The following is an 11,041-nucleotide window of genomic DNA, read 5'->3' as shown; positions in this document are numbered from 1 at the left end:
GCGTTGCCAATTATTCCGTCGACGCGTGGACAGGTGTGGATATCAAAAGCTTACGAGCCTGTATAGTTAATTTTGCATGAGTTCATCTGGCGTCGTATTGGTGTCGATGGGGGGATACGGTTCACCTTGCAACACATCTGCCGGGGACTTCCATTTATACTACACAGGTAGACCTTCGTGCACACGTTTGAATTGATTATCATGCGCAAATGATCGATTCTCGACTTCATGTCGCGGCGGTTGTCTGAGGAAATTAACATAAGAGTGGAAGAACGTTCCGATGAGCGTGAATGCGAACATTTGATATTTAATATTTAGCGCCCGAACTGATGCAATAAGTGCTGACGTAAACTACTGATGTCATCGCCAGCCGCTACCAGTAGACGCCAAAACGCGTCCTGCATCTCCGCCGTTCTCCGTTATTCGCCGACATGCACTTAGCCAGCATACTTGGCAGAACTCTTGCCTTTTTTGCGTCTTTGTCGCAGGTGGCAGCGTATGGGAGAGTCCTAAGCAAGTTGCATCGCCCTCGTCCGGAAGACAAAACTTTTTTCCACCTGGTTTTCAGTGCTCTCACCCGAAACAGCATCGAGGCTGACTCTGTCTAGACATTGGCCAGCCACCACATAAGCTTACGCCCAACTCCTAGATGGCATCGTTGCTTCATACACCCACCAGTCTGGAATCAGGACGGACATGCACGAGACTCTGCTCTCTGACGAAATCTTGAACAGAATCTTGTCCTACTGTTTATTCATCCCTCCTGAGGTCTTCTTGCAGTTCCCAACTGAAGCCCGCGGCAATGCACAAGCCTATCAGACCAAAAAACGCCTGAACTACCTGCTTGTTTCAAAGCGCTGGCTCAAGATCGCGAAGCCGCTGCTCTACACCTCTGTCATACTCCGGAAGAACGCGCACACGAAGGCTGTCGCGGTCGTTCTCCAGGATTGTCCCGGACTTAGCAAGAAGATCGACACATTGAGGCTCGAGGGCGGATACGGCCGGGATTTCTCGTACATTGTCGCGGTTTCGCCCAACATCAAGCACCTGTACTTAAACCTGGAGCTTGCGTCAAGTGATACGATTGCCGGGATGCGCAAATCTCTGACGACGATGGATCCGACGAACTTCTACGCGCACCAAGTCGCACTGTCCGGGCTCAGCCGCAACAATCAGACTGTCCTCGAGCTTCGAGCCATGATGGAGACGTGTATCTCGAGCCGCTGGGCCAACCTGGTGAGCCCGGCCGCTTGCAACCATTCGTCTACTCCCACTGATCTTCCACTGCACGTTTCCAGAAACACGTGTATCTCTGTGACTCGTTCCCCATGTCGCCCTCAATGGCTACCTGCCTCCGGAAGGCCGACCGACTCGAGGAGCTTCACATCTCGACGTCGGACGCGAGGAAATGGTTCTCTGCGGACGTCGACGCGTCGCTTCCTCTCGCGACCATCTTTCGCAGCCCGAACCTACAATTCATCCGGTGTCGCGGCTTGGCCGAGAAGGAGGATATCTTCGCATGTCTCGCCTCGACCCCGTCTCTCCCCCCGGACCTCCCGCTGTTCGCCTTCGAAGCACGGCCAGGAGAGCAGGATGAGAGCGGAAGGTACGTGATCTGAGCCAGGCTTCAACTCGCCGGGATCTTATGCTTGAGTATCTGCCAGATATATTCCGGACTTGCTGGAAGCTGCGGCCCAGGAGGTGCTCGCAAGCACCTCGATGCCCATTAGTAGCACCGCCTATAATGTGCGCGTACCATCTTACTGGCAAGGTCCGGCCCATGCGTCTGGTTCGCGCCGTCGGCGATAAACTCTTCGGTCTGGACGCTGCTCTTGCTTTTTTACAGGTCTCAGGGTTTTGTGTCATCTACTTGTGTGTCGCTCGGAAGGTTCGATAGGTTTACCAGTCGCATTATGAGCGTTGCTCCCACCTGTTGGATTCGTTCGAAGTTATGTTTTGTGAAAGCAGCCCACGGAGCTTGTTTGCCTTGTCTAGCTCTTCCAGGGTATTATATTCGACTGGTGACTGTCTCACGCGCTTGTGCATTCGTAACACGGACTGTTTTAGAAGTACTAGGACCTAATAGATGCTGAGTCATAGAGCTACTTTCATCGCGCACCTGAGAATGAGCGTTCGAGTAATTTATCCCGAGCTGGGCAGCGTGTACACATCAGCCGCCTGGTTTACATGTCCCGGGCCATTCACTTACACATTGCCGTCAATAGAGCCCGAGATACACAGCAATTGTGACATTAATGGTTAACGTTAGAAACAGGCCCGGTGGTGCAAAGAACTTTTCTCTAGGAACGTGACTATACTCATGACTGAAGGCCGTATCGAATTGCACTACGTAATTAAACACAAAGTTCACTATACATCATACTTCAAAACTTCCACAAGCGACAGCACGCCTCCTTCGTCGTATGTTCAGGCTATGTCTTCGGGTTGAGCGTGCTGAATCGTTCATGGCTGCAAATGAATTGCTGGAAGGCTGAGAAATTCTTCGTCGTTTTTACTAGTGTCGCACCCTGTAAGCTTTCTGTAAGTCGTATATCAGATAGCATATGACAGGAACCAACGAGTTCGTGATCGGCGCAATATGCCCTCATAGGTTTGTTCAACGTGCGTTCGGACGAACGAGCTTGCATGAGGGTGGGATAGTATTGACTGTTTTAGCACCTGACAGTCGTTGAGCCGTAGGGCTCAGTGGGAATCTTTCGTCACATACCTGGTAGAGTTTTGCAGCATTCGAATCATTAATCCCGCGCTGTACGGCATTGGTGATCCACTTCAGCTTTTCGTCGCGTTCTGCATTGCCGTCGTTTGCAGTGTCCACGATGTCCAGCCATTCCTTCTGCCGGAAACATTCGGCGGACTGGTCGCACAGAACTTTATCAATCTTGCCGACAGCGGCGACCAACATCTCCCGCGAAACGGCTGCCCAAAGTTCTCCGACCCCCTCCAGCTTCTTCATGCCGGCCTGTGAGGCGTACAGCAGTGGGAAGATGTTGAGTGGTATGATGCACTTTGTGAGTTCCTTGAGGATGGACAGGCGAGTCTTCGGTAACAGGTGTGCGAATTCCGGAGTGCACCATCCCTCGCCGAAATATGCGATGAGAGCACGGCGTGCGCCACGTTCGAGATACGCGTTTTTCACTTCGTCCTCTAGGGCGAACTCGAGTACACGAGGTGCGCGCCGCGTGCATTGGCGGCACTTACATCCGACTGCGCCCCATGCGCCGCCAGTGATGCTCTCGTATTCGCTAAAGAGCAGGAAAGGATGGAAGAGCCCGTGCATCATGTCCATTACGATGCGCGCTTGAATCTCGTCGTACAGAGCGTCGAGACATAGGTACGTCGCGCACCGCATGATCTCGAACGCAGTAGCAAGATTCCAATGCTGATCGGAAAAGGCCAGCGTGCCGGCGTAAATCCATCCAAGGGTGAGATATAGAGAGAGCAGTGTGAATGGTGGGGATGGGAGGGTGAGTGTGAGCTCGCCGGATACTCGCTCAACTTGTCGGAGCTGCTGGCGGAAGTAGGACGATCGAGACGCGAGGATGAAGCGATGTGACCGGAAAATAGCTGCCTGAGGTTCTTGGCCCGAAGCTGCGTCGCTCGCAACAATGATAACGATACGAATATCTGAGTGAAGATGTGAGCGCCACAAGGAGAGGAAGTCTTTGCGTAGTTTGTCTGTCAAGTTTCCCTCTATGTCGGTGTTGCCATCTCTTCCCTTGTAAAAAAGATAGTCTAACGCTTCCCCAAGTCCGCGCCCAGTATATAGAAGCTCCAGCTCGCCTGAAAGCAGGGGCTCCGGGAGATTGATTCGTACGGGGCCAGCATCTGATATTTCCGGGGGACCCGACGGAAGATATCTTTTCTGCATAGACGACGGTGCACGGATGCATATGATTGCTGCGAAATGATAATATTGAGTACGCAGATTAATTGGGCGAATGAGGGAATAATGTGTACCTGAATGTCCCCAGACGTCCCTCGTGGAACCATGGTCGAGTTCGTCTTCGTCATAAACTTTCCACATGACATCGGGATAAAAGTCTTTAGATTTCTGGCATAATGTGCAAAGGTCCTGCAACCAAATCTCGGCCGAGCGCGCGGAGGCTTCCGAGACGGAGGGTGGCTGGCTCTCAAGCTCAAGCCTCATATTACCCGCTCTCGTGATGACAGCATCCAGTTCTTGCCCTACATCAAGTGCGCCAGCAGCATTCTTGGTACCTTCCTGAGTGGAAGATCCGGACAAAGTTCGTGAAGAGCCATGGCTAAACAGATCCCGAAGACCGGATGCCTTGATAGTTGCCGCCGAGGTAGATGACGGAGATTCGCTGGTAGCAGGTGGAGTAGTGTCGACGACGGATAGATCAATATGACTGGGGAGATCGACAGCCTCGAGTTGGTGGTGCGCTGTACGGGCATCAACACGCCGAGGCGGCTCAAAGCGCCAGCACGCTTGCATAACGTCCCACAGAGTGTTGGGGATATCCCTGTCAGACAGCGAACGTTGCTGGCTCTTGCCATCAAGGATAGCTAACATGGCCTGATAATTGTTGTTCATATCGGGAAAGGGCATTTTCCCGGTATATATCTAGCAACAGAGTTTGTCAGAAGGGAACAGCGAGTCGACTGGTCCGGTACTCCAGGCCTACCTGCCATGATACCTGACCGAAAGAATACATGTCGCTAGCAGGCGTGTGCTGGGCGCGTGAGAGTTTAAAGCGGGCTGGATCAAAAATCTCGGGGGCCATACAACGCGTTGCACCGGGCTGGGCTGAGCTGCAGCTTACTGAAGAGTCTGAGAAATTGGCGAGCCCAAAATCGGCTAAGCGAATATCTCTGGCTGCATCTACGAGGATATTTCCCTGAGCGAGACATTCATCAGTCAAGGTCAGCAGGCACTCTCACTAATCAAACGTACGACATGTAGGTCTCCATGAACAAGGCTCTTCCCGTGTAGGTATCCCAGTCCCGATGCCACTTGATATATCTATCGAAACTGTTAGCAACATTCGGCTACGAATTCTAGACAGGGACCGACCAATCGAATGGCGTCCTGAGCAAACCAACCGACTTTCGCTATATACTGTAGGACGTTGCCGTAACTCATCCAGGGAAGTACCACACAGGTAAGGCCCGCGAAGGACTCTCGATCGACGCCTATAATCTGACAGACATGTCTGTGGCTTATGCCACGGACGAGCGCAATCTCCCTGTAGAACGCCTGAAGGAGACATTTGTCAATAATCTACCGTATCAGCCATAAAAGACCTACATTACCTTCGAATTTTTGGCGTCGTCTTCACGATAGCGAAAGATACGGAGTGATTTCAAGGCCACGATTTTTCCACTATACTCGCCCTTATAGATTTCTCCGTATGACCCGCCGTCCACAGGCTGACGGTCCATCAAGCGCACCCGAGATAGCTGTAGCCTGTGCGGAAGCTGGAGAGATGATTCACACAGCCGCACGAACGCACGCTGCAGTGAGTGTTCTAATTTTGCACCATGTCCCGACAGACTCCCTTTGAATGGAAAAACATCGGGAGCAGCTGGCGATGTAGGATGTAAAATCTAAGGTCCCGTGCTATTCGGTGATTAACGCATAGATAGCGTGAGAGAGACGTACCAGATCGAGAAGGTTCAGCAGGTCGGCTGCATGAGGGCCGCGGAGGCACACAATGTCGCACCTGTCTGCGTCTGACATATTGCTGAGTAGCCTCATAATTTGCTCCTCATCGCGCGTTAGTGCGGCCATGAGATCCGGGTCTGCACCACCTAGTGCAGAGACGAGCTATGGGGGCTAATTAGTCTGTTAACCCGTTGGAAAGTAAAACTCACCCACATGTAGCACCGAACGGCGATGCCGTGCAGCATGGACAGCATAATTGACGACAGGCAACAGAGATGGATTGTTTTTATCGTTGATGAGTGTTTCTAGGACTTGATAGCTGTGAAGCAGTGGCAGATATAAGCACACGCTCGAGCCAAAAACGATCAATGTACCTCTTCTCAGCGATATTCCCTTGCGAATTTCCTAGAGCACATGCCCTACCTGCTATCATGCCGGCGACGTGCTTCCGCAACTTGTTTATGAGCGATCTAAACGGCGTACAGCAAACATTCGATATACCTCGTACACGTCGTGTGTTGCAGCGCGGGGAGAAGGCTTGATAACATGCTCAATCGTCTAACAGAACGCGAATCAGTAACAGATTACGTCCAAGTGGAGTCAAGACACACCTTGGCATGGCTAGTAGATAGCTCGATGGCGTGTCTGACACGGAGATGCAATCGCGCAATGTTTTTTTGCAGAAAGACGGATTCACATTTGGTGCATGTCCAAGCCACGGAGGTGCCTGTGGATTCCTCTCCCTGCACAATAACTCGTCAACGACGTCAGCAAATTGCTTAAATTGCTCACTCACATCCACAAATGCTTCACTATTCATGACGAAACCACTTCTGCGGTGGTAGTCTAGAGGGAGGGGCGCACTTCCCGTGTGAGGTGGCCAGTGCTATCACGATGGGTCGTGAGTTTGGAATGGTCCTTATCCTTCCATGAATGACAACTGTGAGATCGTTTGACATGAATGCTGAGTGCGCGTGCTCAAGCGCCAAAGGTGAGTACCGTGCACGCGGAAGTGACTGCAGATCTCTGCCATACGATGACGTGTGAATGTATCTGCAGTGGCTGTTGTGCGGACACGTACAAATAATTCTTGCTATAAAGATGGTGTTTGTAAATGTGCTTGTACTTGCAAGGAGAAAAGTTGCCGTATTTTCACGATCGTGCCGGACGGTGTCGAGAGTGTATGCACCAATTCGGGTGAGCGTACGGGTACAGCGTGGCTTGCAACACTCGCTCATTAGCCAAGTAGTGGATGCTTCTGGTGACAAACGTTGGAACTAAGCACTAGAGGGAAATACCGAGCGTAACGAGCGCGTAGTAGGTCTGGTCGCAAGCTAGTTCAGCAGTTCGTACTGAGCTCAAGTCCGTAAGTCTGCAAGTACTGTACTCGAGTCATGTCGCGGGTCAGAATATCAGCTGAGCGATTCGAACCTCAGGACGGTCGAGACACAAAGCCCCGACGCCACTAGCTCTCAGACTGTCACAGAGCACGTGACCTCGAAATTTCAGACTGAGACGCCAAAGCGAAGTTCCACTCCGGCGACCGAGCAAGATGCAAGGCCATTGGACGCGAGAGCTCGTATAAATTGGTTGGCTTGTGCAATGACTCCATAGCATTGCTCTGCTCCTGACCACGATGCCATCCCCTGTACCGTTCAGGATCTCCGTCCCGCGAGATGCGCTCGATGCCGTCAAGCAGCGTCTCGAGACCGCAACACTGCCGCCGCCCGCGCCGTCGAGCGACAACCCGTGGAAATATGGCGTGCCCAGTGCAGATATAGCTCGCATCGTTGAGTTCTGGAAGACGAGCTACGACTGGCGGAAGGCAGAAGCAGCTTTGAATGATGACCTTCCGCAATTCACACTTCCTATCACGGTGCGCGACCACGGGATGTTCCAGGCGCACTTTGTACACAAACGCGCGAACGAGGTAGAAGGCAGGAAGGGCATACCCTTATTGTTTATCCATGGATGGCCGGGCCACTTTTGCGAAGTGCGAAAAGTCCTGCCCATGCTCACTAATCCGGAGAACGAAAATGATGTTGCTTTTGACGTTGTCGCTCCAAGCCTTCCCGGCTTTGGCTATACGAGTGCCCCAGAGAAGGGTGGATTCGCGCTCGTTCAGTATGCCGAGGTGCGAGTCACCTCGCTGTCAACTCGTTGGATGTTCAGTATGATTCGCACACAGTTCTGCCACAATTTGATGATCATGCTTGGATATGACAAGTATGGTGCGCAATATCTTCATCAGCAGAATCCTTTGTAGGCTAACTTCTGTGCAGTCATTCAGGGCGGAGACTGGGGCTTTCTCGTAGGCACCCCTCCTATAGAGCGTTTCTCTGTGACCTTAACGTCTTTTGTCCTGTCATAGATTAGCCAGAAAATTGTTCATCTGTACGGACCCAAGCATGCCAAAGCATGGCACACGAACTCCCCAGTGTATGTAACAAATGCTCCACATACCCCTCACTAATCTTGGTACCAGTGCCGGTCCTCCGACGTTCAAAGCTTTCCCACGTCTCTATCTTACTCACATGACGACACCCTACACTGAAGCAGAGAAGAAAGGCCTGCAGCGCACAGCGTGGTTTGGTCAACAGGGTCAGTTACGTATTGTTTCTGACCGATTGAGTTTGGACTAACGTCCAGAACCAGGCCAGGGTTACATCGGGATCCAGTCCACTATGCCCCAGACACTCTCGTATTCCCTGGCAGACTCACCTGTCGGCCTTCTCGCGTGGATCTACGAGAAGCTCGTGACATGGACAGATGACTACCCGTGGACCGAGGAAGAAGGTCTGTCCGGCACGCCCTTCCTTAACGACAAACACTAATTACCAAGCCGTTCAGTCTTAACGTGGATTCATATATACCTCTTTTCTCACACTCAGTCAACGTCATCTGCTGCAACTTCTGTGAGAATATACTACGAAGTTATCCAGTCGGGCGACATGCGACTTGACAAGCCGGGTAATCCGCAGCTTTACAACGGCGCGGTACCCTTGGGAATCAGTATTTTCCCGCAGGAGATCGTTGTGCCGCCCAGTCTGTGAGTGCATGTCCTCCGGACGCGAGAGCTACTCGCTGACTATAAACGCAGGTGGCACCGTACCCTCGGCAATGTCGTGTACTCTGCAAGGCACGAGAGCGGCGGGCATTTTGCGGCCTACGAGCGACCGGGGCCGCTGGTTGCGGACATTCGAAACACATTCAAGTTGCCCATTGTGCAGTCTGCATTTTCAAAGTAATGTCAATCGCTAGCGCACACGTAACAAACACGCCAGATCTCTGTAGCACTGTACAATGTACCTCTCGACAGTCCTGAGCATTCCCACTGAGCTAGTCTTTGTCGTCCACATACGTCACCAATTTGGCAACAGCACTGAGATGTGCTTGTTTCAGGATCGCTTGTATGGAATCTCTGTGCTCTTCCCCATGGAAGACAAATTTCTCGAAGGTTGGATTGTCCGCGATCCACTCCAGCGGTGTCTTCTGTCCGTCGGTGTGCCAATACCGGGTGCGATGGCACCAAGTATCATTATGCGCGAAAGAAGCCGTCGGCGTATGCAGCTCTCGTAAAGAGGGTGTCTTGCGCAGGACATTGGACCATGAAAACTCAATAACTCGACTGTCTGAGAAATGGACCTCGGCCTTCCGGGTACATTTCACTCATGATGAGCGGTCTCGCGAGGAAACAGTGCAACGAGGACTCACGATAGACGGCCACACTTCTACTACAGCCTTTAGCGCTATCTCATCCTCACGTACTGCGCGCCAATTATGCAACGTCTGGGCGAGGAGATGGATGTACAGCGTTGTAGGACGCAGCAAGGACATAGCGCGCTGGAGCCCATCGAGGCTCTCCCCCGTGCGCATCTGTTCGGACACGTACACCGTGTGGATGTTCGGCGCGTGCTTCACGAGCGTGCTGAGCTCGCGCGTCATGCTACCACCCTCGAGGCGTAGGTAGCGGATGGCGCGCCCGACCGCGGGGTCTGCCTTGACGAGGCGTGCAACGGCGGATGTGTGCCGCGACTTGCGGAGCGCGACGCCCTGATAGAGCAATGGCGTGGCGATGCGCAGCCAACGCTTGGAGATGAGGAGCACGTTGGTTCCCCCTTCCTCGAGCGCACCCGGCCGCTCTTGTGCCCAGCAGGGACGGCGGCTTTCCAACGGGAACTTCAAGAAAGTCTTCGCGCAGAAAGGTGGGAGAATCAATGTGAGGATCTCACGGATGATCTCTTCAGGAAGTTTGGCCTCTGCCATGGTAGGCCGTCGTGCGTCTTGTTGTGCAAAGAGATGGCTGGTGAAAATTGACCTGCTTAGCTCGGGTCAGCCATTATATACCTATTAACGCTGGACACTGACTCGTCTGATGCACGTTACAAATACGCTTCCGATGGTCTTCCTGTGATTGGCGTGGCTGTGTGCGCGAGGCGCGAGGCGCATCATGAATTGCCGATGGCGCATCACTGCGGAGACAAAGCGCTGATGCCCGTTGACGCGGAGTCACCTCGCGAACGGCAAGCACCTAGCTACACGCTCAGCATCTCCGGAACAGTGAGTGGCCCGGGGCACTAATGAAATGGCCAACTTACGTGCAAAAACGATGTTAATAGGTCGCAAATGAGCGAGGCTCAGCTGCCTGAAGAGATCTTGGAACACGTCCTTAGGCTCGTGCTCTCCGTCTCGGAGCGAGAGTTTTGCAAATTTCGAGACAACACTCTAGGGCAAGGCAGGGGATGGGTCTCACTGTCGACTTCGGCAGGACACGCTCCGGTCAGCCACCTGCTGCTGATCTCCCGACGCTGGCTCAGGATAGGCTCGCCGCTGCTCTACGAAGGCGTAGTGCTCCGCGAGCAGAAGCACACGAAGGCAGTTGCACATATCATTTCTTTCGACACGCACTTGGGGGAGGAGATCAAGTACCTCAGACTTGAAGGCGGGCTCGGGAAGCACTTGCCTGTCGTCCTTGCACACGCGCCCAATGTCCATACTTTGTACATCTCGCTTCATGTCCCAGCTTCAGAGGCTATCCGAGGCCTACACAAGGCGCTCTCATTGGTCCATCCCAGGAAGCTTTACATATACTACAGGACATCAGAGTTTAGGTCCACGAAAGCCATGAGGGAAGCAAAGAGATACTTGCAGTCGGCTATTGCGACACAATGGGAGACACTGGTAAGTACAACCACAGGAGGATCGTCCACAACAGCTGACGTGTGCATCATATACTTCAGACCACTGTCATCCTCAGCAATAATTTTTGCATGACCACTTCCACGGCCGACGCTCTTCGCGCCGCGCCTGCTCTGAAAAAGCTGCGCATTAACACCAATCTGGGCCTACGCTTGCTGAACTGGGTGCGGAGAGGCCACCTTGCAGCCATCTTGA

The 11,041-nt window shown here is 52.7% G+C and overlaps 7 protein-coding genes across 7 annotated transcripts; 3 read left to right on the top strand and 4 right to left on the bottom strand.

Annotated features, from left to right (window-relative positions):
- Positions 1-416: 416 nt before the first annotated feature.
- Positions 417-2,093, top strand: PHACADRAFT_265228 (uncharacterized protein). The gene has a single exon (XM_007401660.1). It carries the CDS (start codon positions 697-699, stop codon positions 1,612-1,614), a length of 918 nt encoding a protein of 305 aa, XP_007401722.1. The 5' UTR covers positions 417-696; the 3' UTR covers positions 1,615-2,093.
- A 122-nt stretch (positions 2,094-2,215) lies between these two features.
- Positions 2,216-3,938, bottom strand: PHACADRAFT_265227 (uncharacterized protein). Its single transcript, XM_007401659.1, has one exon. It carries the CDS (start codon positions 3,887-3,889, stop codon positions 2,618-2,620), a length of 1,272 nt encoding a protein of 423 aa, XP_007401721.1. The 5' UTR covers positions 3,890-3,938; the 3' UTR covers positions 2,216-2,617.
- Positions 3,939-4,441: 503 nt separating this feature from the next.
- Positions 4,442-5,230, bottom strand: PHACADRAFT_49593 (uncharacterized protein; the record flags this gene model as incomplete). The annotated part of the gene is made up of 4 exons (XM_007401596.1): positions 4,442-4,606; positions 4,668-4,880; positions 4,937-5,005; positions 5,057-5,230. Coding segments are annotated over 4 exons (621 nt in total), but the record flags the coding sequence as incomplete, so codon positions are not given.
- A 320-nt stretch (positions 5,231-5,550) lies between these two features.
- PHACADRAFT_265225 (uncharacterized protein) lies at positions 5,551-5,985 on the bottom strand. The gene has a single exon (XM_007401658.1). It carries the CDS (start codon positions 5,771-5,773, stop codon positions 5,603-5,605), a length of 171 nt encoding a protein of 56 aa, XP_007401720.1. The 5' UTR covers positions 5,774-5,985; the 3' UTR covers positions 5,551-5,602.
- Positions 5,986-7,283: 1,298 nt separating this feature from the next.
- PHACADRAFT_106742 (uncharacterized protein) lies at positions 7,284-8,895 on the top strand (the record flags this gene model as incomplete). The annotated part of the gene is made up of 8 exons (XM_007401657.1): positions 7,284-7,781; positions 7,836-7,878; positions 7,930-7,958; positions 8,028-8,086; positions 8,133-8,248; positions 8,303-8,443; positions 8,498-8,696; positions 8,748-8,895. 8 exons carry the CDS (start codon positions 7,284-7,286, stop codon positions 8,893-8,895), a joined length of 1,233 nt encoding a protein of 410 aa, XP_007401719.1.
- Positions 8,896-9,316: 421 nt separating this feature from the next.
- Positions 9,317-9,913, bottom strand: PHACADRAFT_33224 (uncharacterized protein; the record flags this gene model as incomplete). The annotated part of the gene is made up of 1 exon (XM_007401476.1): positions 9,317-9,913. One exon carries the CDS (start codon positions 9,911-9,913, stop codon positions 9,317-9,319), a length of 597 nt encoding a protein of 198 aa, XP_007401538.1.
- A 336-nt stretch (positions 9,914-10,249) lies between these two features.
- PHACADRAFT_154152 (uncharacterized protein) lies at positions 10,250-10,921 on the top strand (the record flags this gene model as incomplete). The annotated part of the gene is made up of 1 exon (XM_007401656.1): positions 10,250-10,921. Exon 1 carries the CDS (start codon positions 10,274-10,276, stop codon positions 10,919-10,921), a length of 648 nt encoding a protein of 215 aa, XP_007401718.1. The 5' UTR covers positions 10,250-10,273.
- Positions 10,922-11,041: the final 120 nt, after the last annotated feature.

The sequence above is a fragment of the Phanerochaete carnosa genome, assembly GCF_000300595.1.
Source record: "Phanerochaete carnosa HHB-10118-sp unplaced genomic scaffold PHACAscaffold_13, whole genome shotgun sequence".
NCBI classification, from domain to species: Eukaryota; Fungi; Basidiomycota; class Agaricomycetes; order Polyporales; family Phanerochaetaceae; genus Phanerochaete; species Phanerochaete carnosa.
Note: the sequence above shows the minus strand (reverse complement) of the source record. Positions and strands in the feature narration are given on the sequence as shown.

What these genes read in the sequence shown, in the direction of transcription:
- PHACADRAFT_265228 (XM_007401660.1), top strand. Translation starts at nt 697, where the DNA reads ATGCACGAGACTCTGCTCTCTGACGAAATCTTGAACAGAATCTTGTCC.
- PHACADRAFT_265227 (XM_007401659.1), bottom strand. Translation starts at nt 3,889, where the DNA reads ATGCAGAAAAGATATCTTCCGTCGGGTCCCCCGGAAATATCAGATGCT.
- PHACADRAFT_265225 (XM_007401658.1), bottom strand. Translation starts at nt 5,773, where the DNA reads ATGGCCGCACTAACGCGCGATGAGGAGCAAATTATGAGGCTACTCAGC.